An 18,444-nucleotide genomic window follows, 5' to 3' on the forward strand; every position below is an offset into this window, starting at 1 on the left:
TTTTGTAGGTCATTTTGGGAGAAAAGAACAACATTTGACAGCTACACTGCAAAGATCTAAATTCAGAAAGTCTGCTCGTTTCATTTGTAGCTCTAAATATTCACACAGAGCAGATATCATTCAAAGATATGAAACATAAAAAACAAAGCCTGATCTGCTGGTCCTGTGGAAATATATCTGTTTACATTAGTCAAGAAATGACATTGACCTACTAACTAAGATAGAATTTAACCTAACAAGTTATTTTTTATTTCTAGATCTTTAAATAAGATCTATCTGGACTTGTCAGGGCTTATAATAAGTGTAATGAGATATCATTGTCTGCAATCTCACTGCAGACAGATATCGAGATGAGATTCTGCAACTATGTCTCCACAGTCTGGGACTGAAATCCATCATCCAAGATGCCAACGCCTGTCCACACATCTACCCCACATCAGAGTCTAGCGCCAGAAGTTGGCAGTGGAGAGGCTGGAATGGCCCGTCTGCAGTCCTGACCTCAACCTCATTGAACATTTGAGCTTGGGCATGCTGTTCATGACAGAGTGACCAACACAACCACACTGGCTGACTTGTGACACATGCTGATTGAAGAATGGGATACCATCCTACAGCAGAGTATGACCAGGCTGGTGACCAGCGTGAGGCTCCTGTTTGTTAAACTACCAAGAGATTGCCAACATCTCTTGTGTCTTCAGACTTCAATCATCTAATCCACTAAATGACACCAAACAAGAGTCAACATCCTTGAAGAGTTTGGCATTGGCAAAGAAGATTTGGCACGTTTTTTTTATGGCCGCAACCCACATACCTCATCCCACAAAATCATGCTCCTTACAAATGTGCCACTATTCAAAAGGGAAATAAACAGGCTTTCCAACACTATATGACGTACTACCAAGACGCATCGTTACTACCAAACACAAGTTTCCATACTTTTGGCGTTTACAAAATAGATGATAAAGATTTCTTATTGAGATAGAATTTTTGACTGTAGCGACTTCAGCATGAACATCATCATGATGACTGCCATATTTACTGAGAAAGTACCACACACACTTATCAATATCAACTCTAATATAATTCTGGTAAAACAAAATTCAAAATGATTAAAAAGAACAAATCGAGGGAAAAGTTTGACCCACAGCAGAGGTGAGAAATGGGTCTCCGGAAGACAAAAAAGGCCAACACAGAAGTACATCTGGAGATATTTTTACGTGTGGATAGCTTTGTCTTCTAACCGAGAGCCTCTCTCCAATTAAGCTGCAAATTGCTAATTAGCAGAACGTAGCAAACGAACGCTTTATGCAAATCAGGCACTGACTCAGCCTGCTTGACAAATGAGGGCTTTCTGCATAAATCAAAACTGGAGAGAAGATCCCCAAATTGAGGGGGAAACAGTTCTTTTTTTCTCTCCCTCTCCTTCTTTTTTTGGAGAGGTTCAAAGCCGACTCTGGTATAAGCCTCTTTCATGTTTCCTCAAGTCAAATCCTTCTGTATTTTACTGGAGGGGGGAAAAGGAGGAGAGTGAAGATGAAAAAAAAAGAGCAACTGTTTCTTTCTCTTTTTCCTCTTTCCTCCCCGCCCTCCCTCTTTCTCTCTGTCTGGAGACGAGAGGAGCCGCACTGTTCATGTCCTTTAACCTAGCCCGAGGAGAGAAACCCAGGAGAAGTTCAGATACTTCTTAAAAAATAGGGTGAAGAGTGAGAGCAGGAAAAAAGAGAGGAAGAGAGAGAAAGATAGGTAGGTCAGGGCTCTGGAGATAAAACGAAAATGAGATAAAAAGATTATAATGTAGTGTGAGGGGGCCAGGAGACACCATGAAAATATGTCACCCCCTTTGGATTGTACTTGAGACCCATCCTCCAACCCAGCTACTCTTCTTCAACCTTACACCCCCCCACCCCCCCCAAAAAAAGCTTCCAAATCTTTCCCTGAGGGGGGGTGGGGGGGTGGGGGGGCTTTTGTCTCGGGGTCCTGGAGTGAAACACAATACCCAGCCGGTTTCTCTCTCCTTCTCTCACTCCTCGTTTTTTTTTTTGTAAGGATTCCCATTTGGCCCGTGGTAGCACTTGAATATTAAGCAGAAGCAATAACTACTAATTAAAAATGCAGATTGGCTGGGAGCACTAACGAGCAGCAGGCAGAATCTCTTTTCCCTTGAGAGGCAGAGGGAGGAGAAAAGAGAGGAGGGGGAGGAAGGAGGGAGGTAGGGGAAGGGTGGTGGGGGGGAATTGAAAGAGGGCAGAGCGAAAGTGTGTTGAAGATGGGGGGAAGAAATAAGCATGAGGAGGAGTGGGGGGGGGGGGGGGGGTCGAAGATGAGGAGAAAAAAAAAACAAACAAGGAGAATAAATAAAAAGGAATGAGACAGATGCACGCGGCTCTTCAGTAATCCACCCCGCTCCCTTTTTTCTACCCCCTCTGCCTCAAATACAGAAAGTAGACACACAGGGCCTGTCTGCTGTGGGATAACTGCTCTTTCACTTTCAGTCATCTCTAAAGCTTCAGATACTCACTTTCTCTGCCATAAAACATCTCAAGTCAAACAAGACTTCCTATTACTGGCAAAGGCTGCAGGATGCCCCAAAATAAAAAAAATAAAAAAACTGTCCTTTGCTAATTTAACAACCAAGGACTTTATGTCACAAACTATAAAATCTGAAGAGATAGAAACTCTAAAAGCCGAGTTAAAGTTACAATTATGCAGCCTACATGTGCTAATAAAACTTTAATCCAAACTTATCCACGCTTGCATTATTCACATGCTCTTTCCCCTCTCTGCCCTCCTGCACGTGTTTCTGTTTGCTGTATGATCCAGTGGGCACCAAATTACTGAAGTGTCCTGTTGACTGTAAGCGAGATGGAAAACAGGGTGAAAAAGAAAATGAGAAAAAAAAAAAAAAAAAAAAAGAGAGGTTATGGACAAACGGAAATGCTGGGGCACCAGTCCCCCGAGCGTTACACAGAGGAAGGAACTGCTAACGTGTGTGTACATGACAGGGAGGGTTTCAAAATATGCAAAGGAGCATGCGTGACTACTATTAGTGTGGAACAAGATGCAAGCTCCATCTGCAGGTATTTACAACATACTGATTAATTGTCACTTTGGAAATGACCTTCAAATGAGACTCCTCCATCTCAAGAACTTTGATACTGGATGACATTTTGCATAACAGCTTAAATGTGAATTCAAGGATGACTGATTCTCTAAATCTATTGTGAAAAAAAAATAAACAGCAAGAGAGGGTGAGAAGAAAAAGGCATTGAGGTGACTCTGTGCTCATGTTTTAGCTAGGGGAAGAACAAGGTGAACAAGATGATGAAAAAAAAAAAAAACGATAATAAAGGAGGAGATTCCCAGGAGTTCAGGTGGCTCGGCCTCGGGCAGAACATGTGGGAGATGGCGGAGAAGCTGCACATGATGCAACGTCCTCCATTACGGTGTCATGACAGCGGGGAGGAGAGCCGCATGAAACAGCCTCACATCCACCACTCTGTTTCACACTGATGTGCAACACAAACATCAAACCTCAAAAGTGAACATGATCATTTCCTAAATCCCTGAAACTGTGCTGCTTTGAGCCGTTATTTGAGAGAGAGGGTCTGTTGTCGAAGATGTGGTGGATGACAGAGAAACATGTTTACCTGTCCACTCCACCTCAGAGACTGACAGTAAGGGAGATGGGAGGCAGCTCTGGAGCTTAGTTGTGCAGTGTTTGAGCCCCTGGGGGACCCTCGGGTGCCCTCTGAACGCTCCTGACGCCTATCCTTTCCACACAATTAGCCTGTGCGTCACTAACTCACACAGGTCTGCTAATGGCAACGGCTAGTTAATGAGCTGGACTCGGGAGGGAGGAATGGGACCAGTTGTTAAATAAGATGGGGTGGGGGTTGTGTTGGAAAAAAAAACAAAACAATAAAACAAAACAAAAACCAGAGTCACTAATTAACAACCTGCCATCCTAGTTCTGCTTCTTCCTTACCTGCTCTGTTGTGCTCCGCCTTCACCTTTGCACCGGGCTCTCCCCCCCAGCCTCGCTCTCTGAGTGCCCCCCTCCTCAGCTCAATGAAGCCTGGCCCTGGTTCGGCATTTGCACCGTGCTGTAGCGCCCTGTTGGCAGGTGACGGGGGTGTGGCATTAGCAATTGGGGCATGGTTTCTCGAGCGGCAGCCTCCCTGTTTGTGCTGGATGAAAGACAGGATGTGGGCCAGGGGGAAAGCCTGGCTGCACTGGCCGCAGGTCAGGAGGTCACGACACTCGTCAGGGGTTCGGACCTGTGGAGGAGGAGGAGGAGGACGCTGGTCGTCTGAGGAGCTGGTGCAATCTGCCATGTCAGTGCCATCTGAGAAACATACAGAAAGTTCTGTTACTTGTGGATATGGCATTTAAAATTGAACACGCAAACTTATACAAGATGCAAAAGTATGAAAACAAAGTGTGGAGTCATCCACTGACACAGACTTTCAACGGTTCAATACACTAGATTCAAACAGATGTACCCCTTAAAGTCTGGGAGTTCAGAGTCCCCTGTAATAAAGAAGTGAATATCTTTAAGTCTTTGGCTTTTAGGTCAATGAAAAAGAGAAGTTGGAGGATGTCACTATGAAATCCAGTCTATAACATGTCAGGTGTGTAAAAAATAATGTCACCTAAATGGTCACATTTTATCCAGCTGTGTCTCTATTGATGGTGGTCACATATTATCTTTTCAATGTAGTGTATACAGTATGTAGTATTTGGACCTTCTCTTGTGGCAGCAGATCATCAGAAGGAATGAATATCTGGACAACACCAGAACGTGCAGGTCTACTCTCTGGTAATAGTAGGCTACCCATTTACTTCGGCTCAGGGATTGATGACCATCGTCTTTAAAAATCAAAAGTGGCACACCAAGAACCGTTAGACCTCAGTAAGTGGAACAACAAACAGGCGTGTTTGTTGAAAGTGCTAGTTTCAGTTGTGAGCTCTCAAGCAACAAGGCCAATCTGCTCAGCCAACTGACCACTTCCTTTAACCGACCCAGAACAGATCAGCATGCTCACTCAGAGTGAGGCTCACAGAGAGCTGAACTGTCTACATCAGCAGCAACATTAACCTCTTCTTAATGCTATAACCACCATGTGCTGACAGGTGAAAGGAGTGTTTTATCAACATTTTGACCCAGTATATCTCCTTTTACTCTCAAAACAACTTGCTCATCCAGCCACAGTCAACGGGAGTTTCTCAACCGGAAGTGGATTGCAGTGAAATGGAAATAAATGACTGAAGGTGTTTGCGATAAGAGCAGCCTCAGAGTGTTTTCAGTCTGATTCAGCCTGACGAGGAAGTCTGACGTTGAAGAAGTAGACTCAGCCTTAAACCTAATGTATGAACAAAGTGTCTCTGTGATAGAGCTCATTAGAAGAGGAGGATGGTCAGTAGGTTATTGCACAACTCGGTCATTGGCACACCTTGATTTGATCAGATTCCAGCTGCCTGAACTAGGGCCGGCTAACAAACAGGACAGGTACAGACAGTATAGTCTGAAGTCGGATCTCGCCAGTTGTTTCTGAAAAAATGTCACCTTTCCTGTTTCTGGGCCGCGCTGTTTGTGCAGACTTGCAAGGCGCGGTCACAATGCGCGCGCGCACACACACACACACACACACACACACACACACACACACACACACACACACACACACACACACACACACACACACACACACACACACACACACACACACACACACACACACACACACACACACACACACACACACACACACACACACACACACACACACACACACACAGTTGAGTCAGTGGCTGTGGTCACAGCAGACACGCACGACTGGTCTCCAGTAAGAACTGTAAAACATAAATGACGGTCAAGTTTCTTTTTTACTCCATTTCAACCATCACGTTTCTTTGTAATCCAAAGAGTTCACTAAATGTTCAAAGACTTTAACTCGTAAAAATGTCTTTCAAAATGTTTATTTTTTTTTTTTTTTAAGTTTAGAGACAAAAGTTCATTATCCAAATATTAAAATAACTCAGTTTCATAAGGTGAGACAGAGTCTCAGCCGCAGAGCAGGTAAAATGTCCTGGACCAAACTGGAGACCTTCAGAGAAACTTGATCATAGTGTAACCTGGATTAATCATCATGTTCGGACCTGTAACCTGTGAAAACAGCGTGCCAGTAAACCGGTCTGTCCTCTATGAACACACAGCAACACATCAGAACAAACACACGAGAAAACGATCATAACCTTAATCAAATAGCCTATTAAAAACCTGGCTTAAAGGAGGATAGTATATACAGAATGATACTTTAACTCATATTGCGGATTTCTTTTAAATTTCAATAGGCAAAACATCTATCATTTGATAATGTTGCCAGCAGGTCTTTAAATCATGCTGCAGAAGAGCAAAAAAACAAAACAAAACAAAAAACAACCCAAAACGATTACTTTAATTTTCTTAGTTTCACCGGGAAAAAAAAGACAGTGGCCACAGATCGCCGCTCTCCTCAAGGCTTACCTTGAATCACACTCAGGTGCTGCGGTCTGCTTCCAAGTTTGCGCCTGGACATCGCGTCGAGCGTCCCGCGTGCGGGCACCTTCGTGGGTCTCAATCAGCAAATAAATAAAAACCCCCCACCTCCTGCAAAACACCAGCACGCGTCCGGCTGCTCCGAGAAGTTCACCGAAACCCAAGCGAAGGGGACGGACTGATAAAGACTGTCTGCTGGCCTTTGCCTGGTGGACTCGTACTGAGCTGTGAAGGCTGCGTTCAAGTTCACGCTTCTTCCCCCCGCAGCCTACGGAGGGCAAAAGGGGGCATGGGCGAGTGTAGGCACCGCCCGCCCCACTCCGAAGACCCTGACCCCGCCTTCTTCCGAGTATCGCACTCTTTCCAACACCTTTCTAAGCTTTATTACACCATACCTCTGTATTTCTTAAACTGTGTGCTACACACTATTTTAATCAACATCTTCACAGCATTAAGTGCAGACAGACTTTGTTCCTCTGCACCTGTTCCGGAGTCATACATCCTCACAGGTGTTTCAGAAATAAAATAAAGTACCAACATACCAGTCACTTCCCCTTCCACTTCTTTAGCATAATTTAATTTCGTATAAAAACATGCACAACAGTAAGAAGAAAGCCTTAAAAGTTTCAATGAATGGTCAGAAATCAAGGCAGCGTTTGCTGCAAAACTGAGATTTGTCGCCACCTGCTGGTAGAAAAAAAGCTGCAGCTCTCTTTGTGTAACACCACAAATTAAGAGAAGACAATTTGTCAATGAACAGACACTGATTAACCTTTAAGCAATGGGAATAAATAGAGAAAACAGTCAATTATTCCAAAAGACTGATTTTATTTATTGTTTTGTGTTTAACATTCCACTTTACTGACAACAATAAGTGATCTGTTTCTGTTAACTATGTACAAAAAAAAAAGAGGTTGGTGGATTCAATTTATCGATGAACTTCTTTCATAAACAAGTCTTAAATTCATGTTTCTAAATATCCATAAATGTACATCAGCTCATCAAATTTATTTGAAATAGTCCTAGATGTTACCATTAAAAGGCTAAGAGTGGGCATAATGATACAAAGAAAGATGTGTGGTAAAAAGTTGAGATATTGCTTAGCATTATATCGTTTGAAGTAGATGAAAATCCATAAGTGTTCAGGCAGAAAAAGAGCATGCAGAAGAAAACAGAAACTCATAATAAACCTTCACTCTCTTTTCAGGATGAAGCTGAAATAAAAGGCGCAGATTGAACCAATCAACTGTGTAATTAGTGAAGTTAAAGGTATCACAGTCAAAATGTAATGTTCAGACAGTTTCAGATAGCGCAGTGCCAGTCCATTGCTTCATACTTCCACATATTAGCCTCTTTGATAGTTTGTGTATTAATGGCGTTTCTGTAGGATGTGTTCACGTCTCCTTCAGCTCAGTATCGATAATAAGGACTCCGGGACCGAGAACGAGAACGAGACCGAGACCTCCTGGAAGAATGAAAAAAGAGATCAGTATGAAGAGCAGTGCAATCTGACAGAAAACTACAGATCTCTCTCTTCTCAAAAATCTGATTATAATGTAGTTTATAAAAGTTTTCAAAAGTGATCACACAGTCCTGATGTATTCAATCATTTTGGAGAATCAAAAATCTATTTATTTGAGATCTGCAACTCAACCCAACTCTGTAACCCAACAATCCCACATTATCATTAAACTCTTTATACTTTTGATTAATACAGGTTTTCTGGTTTGTCTGAAGAAGAACAGACTTGATCTAATACAAGTCATACCTTTAAATGAAGATTACACCCTGCCAAATAAATGATCGATACATCAGCTAATATCAGCAAATCACAGACAGTATATCGGTATATATCTGTTAGCCACAAACTAAAGGGGAAAAAGGGCATCAACGTCACAGGTAAAGATACACAGAATTATTTCTTGTTTTTTTTCCTCATAAAGAAATGTCTCTCCTCAGACTTGATACACTGATTGGGTATTGGAAATGCTGCAGCTCAAATACTGCACTGAAAGTTATTGAGACATGACATGATGAGGACACTGTTTGTGCATTAGTGTGAAGAAATCCCACAATGAACTGTGCTTCATCAGAGCTGTGCAGATTCCTGCAGGTGCTTTGCGTACCTTCTGTGTGAGCTGTGTTCGCGGCCTGAGGGACAGAGGACACAAAGCAATGATCAAAACAACAGCATGCCAGACATCTTTACGCACTTAAAACTGATGCCAGTCAGTCAGACAGAAGGCTGGTTCAATGTTTTGGTTTCTTCTTTTGAGTATCCAGGATCTCGCACACACAAAAATACGTCATGATGTCCATGAGGCTTTATGTGATCAGAAACCTGAAGTCTTACCGGATTTGGAAGGAGAGGGGGAGTGGCTCTGTCGCCCATACTGTCGCTCCCATTCATCCCTCTCTTTCTCTCGTCTCTCACGCTCCCTGAATACAGAGCCTCTGGGTCAGACCATTGCAACACACTAATGCCAAACAGTCCACTTACGCACTTCAACACACACACACACTCATAACTTACTTCATGCGAATCTTGCGTGCCATGGCTCGTAGCTCTCCTTCTCGCTCCTGTGAGACAACAACATCAATGAGGTCAGGTTCTTTTTTTTTTTTTTGTGGAAAGTTTCTTCTTGCTGACTTTTTCAAGTTCACATCAAAAACACACACCTGTCGTTTATTCTCCTGCTGCTGGATCTTCACCTGAGCGGCTCGTTTATCCGCCTTGGCTGCAGAACGGAAAAAAACCCAACATAAATTAATCAGGTTTAAATACAGCAAGGGTTTATATTAATACTTTGTCTGCTCTGTAAGCGTTTACACATGTATGTGGCTGTCCGGCTACGTCAGCTGTAACTGTCAGACTTTTAGGTAATGACAATTAAGTGTTGATGATTTAGACTCCTGCACCCATGAGGAGAAACACAAACGCATTGCGCTCAGCTCTACTCACACTGCCTGTTGAGTGCCTTCTGCATTTTGAGCTTCAGCCGCTCTTGTGGGGTCATCTTGGGCTGCAGGTGACACAATAGTGTTAGCACATTCTTTGAGAGTCCCATTTAATCTGTGTAAGTGTGTGGTTGTGTGTGAGAGCTAGATTAAAGGCACTGTGCTGTTACTCCAGATCAGCTTCACGTACAGTACTTGGTGTAGAAAAAGACCACAGGCGACATCACAGATCAAATGTAAACCATCTTTGTTTACTTAAAAAGCACGCTGTTTTTGGGGTGGGGCTGTAAAGTGTGTGAACGCTTGTGTGCTCGGTGTCAAGAGTCCTGCACGAGGTGATCAGTGACCTGCAGAGAAACGTTACGCAACAATGACGAACATTTCATATTAAAAAAGGGTTCAAATGAAGTTTCGGATGAAACGAGTGTGAAAATACGCATTTCTTCCAATAAAAATACATATAAAATGAATGAGTCAGCCCGTGTGTGGGACAGGTGGCGTGGTATAGAAGCAGGTACTGGTGGTCTCAGGTTTCGGTTAGTGGTCGGTTTGGATTAGTTCTGGAATCAGACTTTGCTAATGCAGGTTTGCAAACTAGATTCGTGCAGGACTCAGGATAACCCTAACCCGGTGTGGACAGAGAAAAGACTGTGGAAGAGTTTAGAGATCAAATCACATGAGCCTGAACAAACAATATGTTTGAAATGTACGAACATGGTCAGAGAATTAGAGAAGAGAAAGATCGCAGCAAGAGGAGGAGAATAGGGTCGGGGAGTGAAACAAGGCCAAGTTCAGGTCGGCTGAGTTAAGAAAGAGCCGCTAGCGTTTAGACACACCCTTCACTGGGCCGTTTCAACCTGGCCAGGCAAGAAAAACTGCAGGTCACAGCACTGGAGGCATGCCTGACACAGACGCAGATGATAAATCTGTTATTAGCAAATGCAAATCTGGGGTGAGAAGAAACGTCAGTCCGTGTTGTTTTACATACCAGCAAATATGAACTTATTTTGTCCTTAAAGAAACAGTTTGACATCGTGGAAAATACCATCGAGCACTTTCTTGCACAAAGACAGGAAGATGAATACAACATTCACAGGCTGGTTTCACAGATTTATGAGGGATAATTAACTTTATATATATAACTTAATATTTTAAAAGAGGTCGATACATTACTTTTTGGGGAAATTAAAGACACGTTTTCAGTATGCAGGAGCTTCCTTGGAATTTTTGGTGATTAAAAACAAGAGATTAGCCAATATTGGGTGTCGGGGATCTGTTACCATGTTATCATATCTGGTATGAATATATTTTAATTTTTATAAGTCTCATTTTAAAATGGAAAATTTATAAATGGTAAAAACCTTAAGCCACGTCTCTTCAATGACTGCATGAAATGATTAGTCGCAAAAAATCTGCAGCCCGATATCTTTCATTCTCTTCCTGTCCTGATCGCTGATAGGTGGAAAGTCTGCAGTGAATTTTAGACTACAAACAGAGATAAAGACGCTGAAGACTATAAACACAACAGGTTGATGATGACATCACAGAGTGCCAGGATGTTCACTCATACAGAGAAAGCAGCATTATTGCAGTCTTTCACGAAGTCACAAAACAACATAGGAGGTGTCAAATACTGTAACTGCGAAGTGCTGACGGGGTTTTGCTGCAGTGCGTGTCCACTTTGTTTGGGGGGAAAAAAACAAAACAATCACATCGTCAGTTCATTTTCTGTGGGGAAACAACAGCTTCTACATCCCTGTCTGCTGGACAACCATGTCAGCCTGTCAGGGATGAGGGAGGCGTAGGCTTTAGCAAGAAACCAGCTAGATCAAATTCTTACTGACTTTGGCAGCTCCCGTCTCTTTACCACCCGGAGTTTCAGGCCTGGAGAAAGGACAGAGGAAAGACAATCAGCTGCAGGGATGAAGACATCTTGATTTTATTGTTGAGGAAATAAATGTATTGTGAATCAAATAAAAAACTAACACAACAGCGAAAGCAGTACAAGAATACAAGTACCTAAAGGGATAGATACTATTTTAAGGTCCGTAACTAAAGACGCGTTTCTACCATTGATCAAATGATGAATACTTCAACCATTCCCAAAACTAAAGTGACAATTTAAAAATTATCTTAATGAATGTCAAAGTAACGCAGTAAGCAAGTAGGCAGACTTAACTGATCAAAACAATCTGCAATTATTTTCTTTCAATTTATCAACTAATCAATTCATAGAATAACTGTAGAATCTTCACACTGGGTGACACCCATTTGAAACTGAAAACAGTGCCGTCATCTCATTTTCGAATGATCTGCCCAGAGAAAAGGCGCAGCGGCCCAATGGTTCGCTTTCTATAACGCTGGCTGGCCCAATCACTTCTCCATGAGCATCAAATGATCAGATGTAGAGTCAAAGCAGCTCAATGAAGAAGCTGCAAAATGGTCAAAGACTCTAAAGTCCCTGCAGCAGACGCAAGGACGGATACTGCAGTGTCCACTGTTGTGCAGTAACAGGTGGAAAGAAGAGGCGTGTGTGTGTGGAGAACTGCCAGGTAGAAGTGGGTGTGTGACTTGGAAGCTGTATTTTCTCTTGAGCATGAGGAGAGTGAGGCGTTAATGACTTACTGGCAAAGCAGTGTGTGAGTGAGCTCTGTGTGGTGTCATAATACCAGAAACATTTTTAGCCTGAAGCTCCCGTGTCCTATACTCCTAGATGAGTTACTGTGTACGTTGTAGTCTCTTCTGATCACTGGTTCGGTGCCTTTGGGCACCTCGGCAGTGCTCTGGGACCTCTTCAGCTACCTGACCAACTTCTATATTTTTGGTCCGCATTGGGACTTTAACCGGCAACCCTCCGGTTCCCAACCAAGGACTGAGCTTCTGCTGGTCCAGTCAGCAGTGTAAAGTATGAGTGGGAAATTCAAAAGGGTCACTGTCAATCTATCAGGACTTCCACTGTTCCACTGATTCTGCTTACTTTCTTAACTTGTCACAGATGCTGAGGCTAGAGGGCGGGGCTCCTCTGTGGGAAGGGGAGGGACTGTGGTTAGCACGTTTTGGGGACTGAGAGGGACTGTGACTGTTGCTGTTTCCCCGCCGGTGGCCTGCACTGCTTCGCCCCCCTCTCCTCAAACTGCCCCCCTGCCGAGAGCTGGAACGTGACCTGAGAGGAAAAAGAGAGAGTTCAGGTGAGGGCTCTGCATGCTGTTAATTAATAACTGTTGGGAGGAATTGTGTTACCTTGTTCTTCTTCGAGCTGAGTATCGTCTCCTGTCCCGGTCCTTTTCTCTGTCTCGCTCTCTGTTTCTGTCGTTGGATCGCGATCGTGTGCGGTCTCGTCTCCTCCAGGTTGAAGCTCCTCCGTTTCCTCCTCTACCTCGAGAGTGAGATCGAGTACGCCGTCTCGACCGTGATCGGGTCCTGGATCGGCGCCCGTCCCTTCCACCGCGACCACGCCTTGTGCGGCGTGAACGAGAGCTTGAGCGAGAGGAGGAGCGTGAGGAGGAGCGGGAGGAGGAGGAGGAAGGGGAGCGGCTTGAGGAGGACCTTCGTCTCCTGGACAGAAGGAGACAACGATTTAATAAAAACACCAGGCAAGCACCTAGCCTACCTCAACAATATGTCTGTTTTCTTGATTAAAAATGTTAACATTACTTTGTGTAGAAGAACTTATCTGTCAAATATTTAAAAAAGATTCATAGTCCTGCTTATTGCATCGCTGTCACATGCAAAATCATAAATGCTTATGAACTATCCAAGCTAACCTCCATTCCTCAATAAACATTCAGAGCGGAAAGTGACCAATTTATCCTGTTCATTAAGGACTGTGCAGACACTCACCTACTACAAAATAAGAGCTGTGTTTTATCATGAATTTTCTCTCTGCCTCAACAGCTGCGATCATTTCGTCATTCAAATATCATATGAGAAGAATTAACCAATGAAAAGCCAGGAAGACGGAAAGTTACCGACCGGGAGCCCCTGCTATGACCTGCAGGGTGCTGCGTGCTGGAGGGGGCGTGGCCAGAGTGAGGGGGGACTGTTTGTGCGGCAGCAGCGGCTTCATCATCGCTGCCTCCGAAGCTGGTGATGAAGGTGATCTTCTCTGGACCGGGAGTACGAGAGCGTGATCGTGACTCAGAGCTCGACTCCGACTCTGGCCTGAGAGAGATCAGGAAAACAACGTCAAACACGCAGAGACACGAACAGATCAGAAAAACCAAAAGAAACAGGACCAAACATAAAACTCACCGTTTATAGGGATCATACGTGGGGCTGTCTCTTCTTGCATAGCTAGTATACAGGAGAGAGAGGATACGAGTTTGAAAATATTTCAGGCGAGTGAACTTTCAACGAGATAATCTCTATAAGGACAAACTGTGTTTACCTTGGCGGACTGATCTGTCGACCTTTAAGCCTCTTCTCCCTGAACTCTCTTCTTTGTCTACGAGAACGCCGGCCCTGAGGTCATCAAAAAAAAGTCACTTAAAATAGTCAAATCACACGACTCGCACAAACATGTAAATTCCTCAGTGGATGTTTCCTTACAGAGTACATGGCCTTCTCCGCCTCCAACGCCTTGGCATGTTTGATGGCCTCCACTTCCTCCTTGTCTTTCCTCAACATCCTGACAAACGGGTATCATGTGTTACACAGTCATAAGCTAACAACAAGTCAGTATTAAAAAAAAGACAGAATTATATACGTAGTTAACTTATTCTCAAATAAATTATTTCCTACAAACATGGCACGTTTAGTTTTTAATTTCTTCCTCATCTGTCCCTGATGAAGCTCTAGAGCCTTTGAGCTCAAGCACAGGTTGACAGTTATTTCTTTAAATTCAATGTGTCAGACTGGTTCCCTTTAAAGTAAAGACTCTGTGTATGTCCTCATCTAAACTTACTGTTTTTCCTGTTTCACTAAGTTGAAAAAAAAAACTGTTACCAAAGCGGCAAATTACATCATAATACATTTATGAGAAGCACTGCGTTCTCTGTATGAAAAGTGCCATATAAATAAAGCATTATTATCTTTATACAGCACTCAAGTCACACACTGTAAAACAAGTAGTGCCTCGCTTTAATGGAAAGACAGCCTACGTAAACATGGCAGTTTTGTGTTTTGGGTGACTCTCCCTCCCCTGCAGTTGGCCTGGCATTACAGTCGTGTGGAGATGTTGTGGATCTGTGTTGAGGTGTATTTGTGGTGTAGTTTTTCTTTTCTCGAAAGCTGACCACTAAAATGTTACCTAACAAAGTCTCCTTCAGCCATTCCATACGGCGTTGCAATTTTGTTGAGGTCCAACTCCTGTTCCTGGTTCAGCTCATCAACATCCACCTCAACATCTGTACACAGAAACACACAACATGAGACAAAGACTCCAAGACACAGATCCCAAGTTTGTGAGGGACCAATGATTAGTATGGAGCAAGTAAACTAACAGAATAAAAAAAGAAATTAGAACTTAAATATTGAAATAGAAAAGGAACTATGCAAGTGTCTTTCTGCAGGATTTTACTTAAATCGATGAACATTTCATATCGCTAAATCTATTCAGTCCCAAAAAACAATTCCTCACCAATATCTGGGATGCCCTCATCCTCCTCTGATTCACTGTTCTCTGAATTGTCTTCATCTTTGTCTGACTGAGGGTCCGGCTCTGTTACAGTGCTGTCTTCATACGTGTAACCAATGGTGGCCTTTTTTTCAGCCAGCCTGCACAAAGGGAGGAGAGAGGGATAAATACACTGACATTCTCAAAACAAAACCTGACAAGTATGTTAATATGCCAAACAAGGATGAAACAATCGCTTTCGCATTTAAGATGCATACTTTTTCTTCTCATCTTCATTTGGCTTCTGCAGGCCGCCGTAGAGCTCATCCAGGTAGATCTGGTATAAGCACTGCTCCTCAGAGACTGTAGGAGGACAGGTGGGAGTTTTAGAGCACAACACAAACGCAAAAGAAACCCAATGAAGGAAAGTTCACAGGATGACAGTCACAGTCGGATAAAACATCGACTTGAGAAGGCCGTACTGCATTCCAACATTTAATCAAATGTTTATTTTGATCTTTATACGTTTGCTGCAAAACACACTGTGTGGAGCAGCCTTCATAATCGTGTAGGGAAACTGAATACCTGCCTCAAGCATCCAGCAAACATATATAGTGATAATAGCACATGTAGATATCAGGAAAAAGATACTAAAACAGCATACTGTGCAGCCCTGATTTTAAGTATTATTTCATGATCTGAAATCAAATTGAATATTTCCATAAAAGATCAGCTTTAAAGTTTGTTCCACTCACTGTTGGCAAAGTCGTTCTGCACAAGGCCTCTGTAGCGCTCATAATTGCACTTTCTCTCCTCCATCTCCTGCTCTGGGGTTCTGGAAGAGGCAAAGAGAACATTATTTCTACCAGGGCAAATGGGAGCAGAAACAGTGAAGTGATGTATAGTACAATTTCATGTGGCAGAAAAAAGGGACCTTGAGAATGCATTTTTGTGGAGAAGGAGTGTTCAGCAAGGAACACTTTATCGTGCAACAAAAACAAAACGCAGTTAAGCTCTGGCAACCCAATCATTGCTGCTTGACTTAAAATGCATCACTGCAACAGTGTGGAAATACCGCCACAGACACCAGATAAATAACCTCCAGTATACTGAGGAAGACAAAGATCTGAGTGCAGTGTTGGCTTCATCAGCAGTGTCTTCAGTCTTTTGAACAGGGCTGAAATTCTATACAAGGTAGAGTATTTTCTAAATGTCTCCTCCCTGACTTAGTTATGTTAAATGTGGCATAAGGCTTTTTAAAGACTTACGATGTGTTGAGCAGGGGAGGCGTGTACGTTGGGATGTAGTCCAAATGAGCCCTGACATCAAACCTGTCAATCATGTTGTTGGCATCTCCCTGCCACGGCATCCTTTTAAAAACAAGAGAATTAAGTCACATCATATGACCAGCAAGATCAGTCAAGGACCATGCTCCTGGTTTTTCTGATGAATATCAAATGTATTGTACACGTTTCCTCACATGTTTATGGGGCTCTCTGCAGCGAGAGCCACTGCGGGATCCAGATGAATCTTATAGGCTCGGCCATGAACCTGCAGAAACTGAGCTGGATCCTTTTTCTAAGGGAGGCAAAACGACAATAAAAATTGAAATAGCTTAAAACTGACCAACTGAGAATGCCTGGCCAAACACAAACAGCCTTTTAAACTTCCCAGTCTCATTTTTTTAGAGACCAAAGGCAGATTTAGGCTCTGCATGTGGTGGCTACATTAAGAATTCTTAGTCAAGTGTATCCCAGTCTTCTCTATATGGATCCTGCATCTAGTCTAAATGTTATATCCAACTGTTATCTCAAGACTAAATCAGTCTGGACAGAATTCAGAAGCCAACAACAAGGAAAGGACTCTGTCTAGATAAGTTGATAAGACTCTTACAATCTTTTCATAGTATTCCCGCCGTCGCTCTCCTCTGCGTTTGTAATCCACCATCATGCCACGGAGCTTGCGCTCGTGTTTGCGGGCCTCCTGCCACATGACGGCTCCGCTGGGGGTGGGGGCGCGGCGGGGCACGGTTGCTGAAAGGGAAAAGATGGGAAATAAAACAGTAGATATGAGACAGGAGAGGTTACACAGGAACGAGAGGAGAACTAGAGAAATAACGGACACACAACAAAGATTCACAAAAAAAAAAAAAAGACCGGTAGAATATTTAAAAAAAATTAAACGGGGAAAAAAAGCAGAAAAACCCCCCCAATCCCATTAGAAAGATTCTTCATAAAACAAAGAATCAAACATTAAGGCTGGTGTTATTATTGATGACATTCCTAAATGTTATTAATCACAATATGTACATTTGGTGTTATTGAGCATAATACTGTTTGAACAATTCAAAGCAGTGAATTAGATTTCTTATGTAATTTTCTTTATGGTTAACATTGTCTCATCAATAAACTACAGAGAAATTAAAGACCTAAGTGTGTCAGTTTCAGGTTTTTAACAGTTTAATCATTGACAAAAGTAAATATAATACATCGAAGATTATTCATTAAATAGTAATGTTTAAAGGTTAAAGGTTTTATTAACTATTTAAAGCTAATGTTTGATTCTCTTTCTGTGGGTTGGTCCTCAACATATGGAAATGTTTATTATCCTGTCGACACTGCTGCATAATTCAAACAGCGCTAAATCATTGTGTGATGAGCCAAAGTGTGAAGTGCATCATATATTAATGTTAAAGGAAGAATTAACTCAGGTTTATGTAGATTCATGTTAAATCAGCTAACCTAGCTTATCACACCACAGCTTTGTTCGTGTATCGACAACTTCACTTAATTGTGTCACTATGGCACTCCTTTAACGCAGTTGGACTAAATCAATGATATTTAACTTAAATGATGTTTTTAAATGAAATAAAAGTTATGCTAGAGTTTGTTAGCCAACACGTCGGTTGCGCATGCAGCACGGGCCTATGTAGCTGTTAGCCTAGCTTAGCTAAGCTAGTCTGCAACAACGTTAGGAACAACACGTATATCACATTCAACAAAGAATAAAATACAGCTGCTCCAAAAAAAAAAAGCATAAAGCTGTGAAATTCAAACTGTACCTGTTGTTTTTTTTAACACTGAGAGAAACGGGGGTTGTTTCGTTCAACCAAAGGCGACGTGCAGAGTGACACACGCCTCCTGGTCAGGGTAGTGAACTGTGTTCGGTGCAGTACCGATATCAACCTGCGCGGCGCTGCTGCACACCTATCAATCAAAGGTACTGTATACTCATAGACTCATAATATACCTATATTATTATAATATTATTAATATACGTATATTATGTCTTTGAATCTACTCATAGACACGATATACTTTTATTCAGGTGTGAAGGTGTGAGGAACATGATGGCCATTGTTGTGTTTGTGTAGGTCATTCCAGATGTGTTTGCC

At 42.6% G+C, this 18,444-nt stretch overlaps 2 protein-coding genes across 3 annotated transcripts; both read right to left on the reverse strand.

Annotated features, from left to right (window-relative positions):
* Nucleotides 1-1,748: 1,748 nt before the first annotated feature.
* On the reverse strand, nt 1,749-6,797 carry znf296 (zinc finger protein 296; the record flags this gene model as incomplete). Its single annotated transcript, XM_079353183.1, has 3 exons — nt 6,527-6,797; nt 3,986-4,345; nt 1,749-1,756 (listed from the first exon to the last, which is right to left on the reverse strand). The coding sequence occupies exons 1-3, from the start codon at nt 6,576-6,578 to the stop codon at nt 1,749-1,751; spliced, it is 420 nt and encodes a 139-aa protein (XP_079209309.1). The 5' UTR covers nt 6,579-6,797.
* Nucleotides 6,798-7,346: 549 nt separating this feature from the next.
* Nucleotides 7,347-18,231, reverse strand: clasrp (CLK4-associating serine/arginine rich protein). Of its 2 annotated transcripts, XM_079353589.1 has the most exons (21): nt 18,112-18,231; nt 16,944-17,083; nt 16,531-16,628; nt 16,319-16,420; nt 15,806-15,885; nt 15,329-15,413; nt 15,075-15,211; nt 14,745-14,841; nt 14,045-14,123; nt 13,884-13,957; nt 13,748-13,789; nt 13,469-13,657; nt 12,737-13,051; nt 12,474-12,659; nt 11,341-11,380; nt 9,501-9,561; nt 9,218-9,276; nt 9,072-9,118; nt 8,892-8,977; nt 8,665-8,689; nt 7,347-8,003 (listed from the first exon to the last, which is right to left on the reverse strand). In XM_079353589.1, the coding sequence occupies exons 2-21, from the start codon at nt 17,040-17,042 to the stop codon at nt 7,949-7,951; spliced, it is 1,956 nt and encodes a 651-aa protein (XP_079209715.1). In that variant the 5' UTR covers nt 17,043-17,083; nt 18,112-18,231; the 3' UTR covers nt 7,347-7,948. The 2 variants fall into 2 exon arrangements, 1 of the variants encoding a protein (XP_079209715.1); XR_013779938.1 differs by lacking the exons at nt 7,347-8,003; nt 8,665-8,689 and having other exon boundaries at nt 8,893-8,977; nt 11,337-11,380.
* Between the last annotated feature and the right edge of the window lie 213 nt (nt 18,232-18,444).

This window comes from Symphodus melops (genome assembly GCF_947650265.1).
Source record: "Symphodus melops genome assembly, chromosome: 10".
Taxonomy (NCBI): Eukaryota; Metazoa; Chordata; class Actinopteri; order Labriformes; family Labridae; genus Symphodus; species Symphodus melops.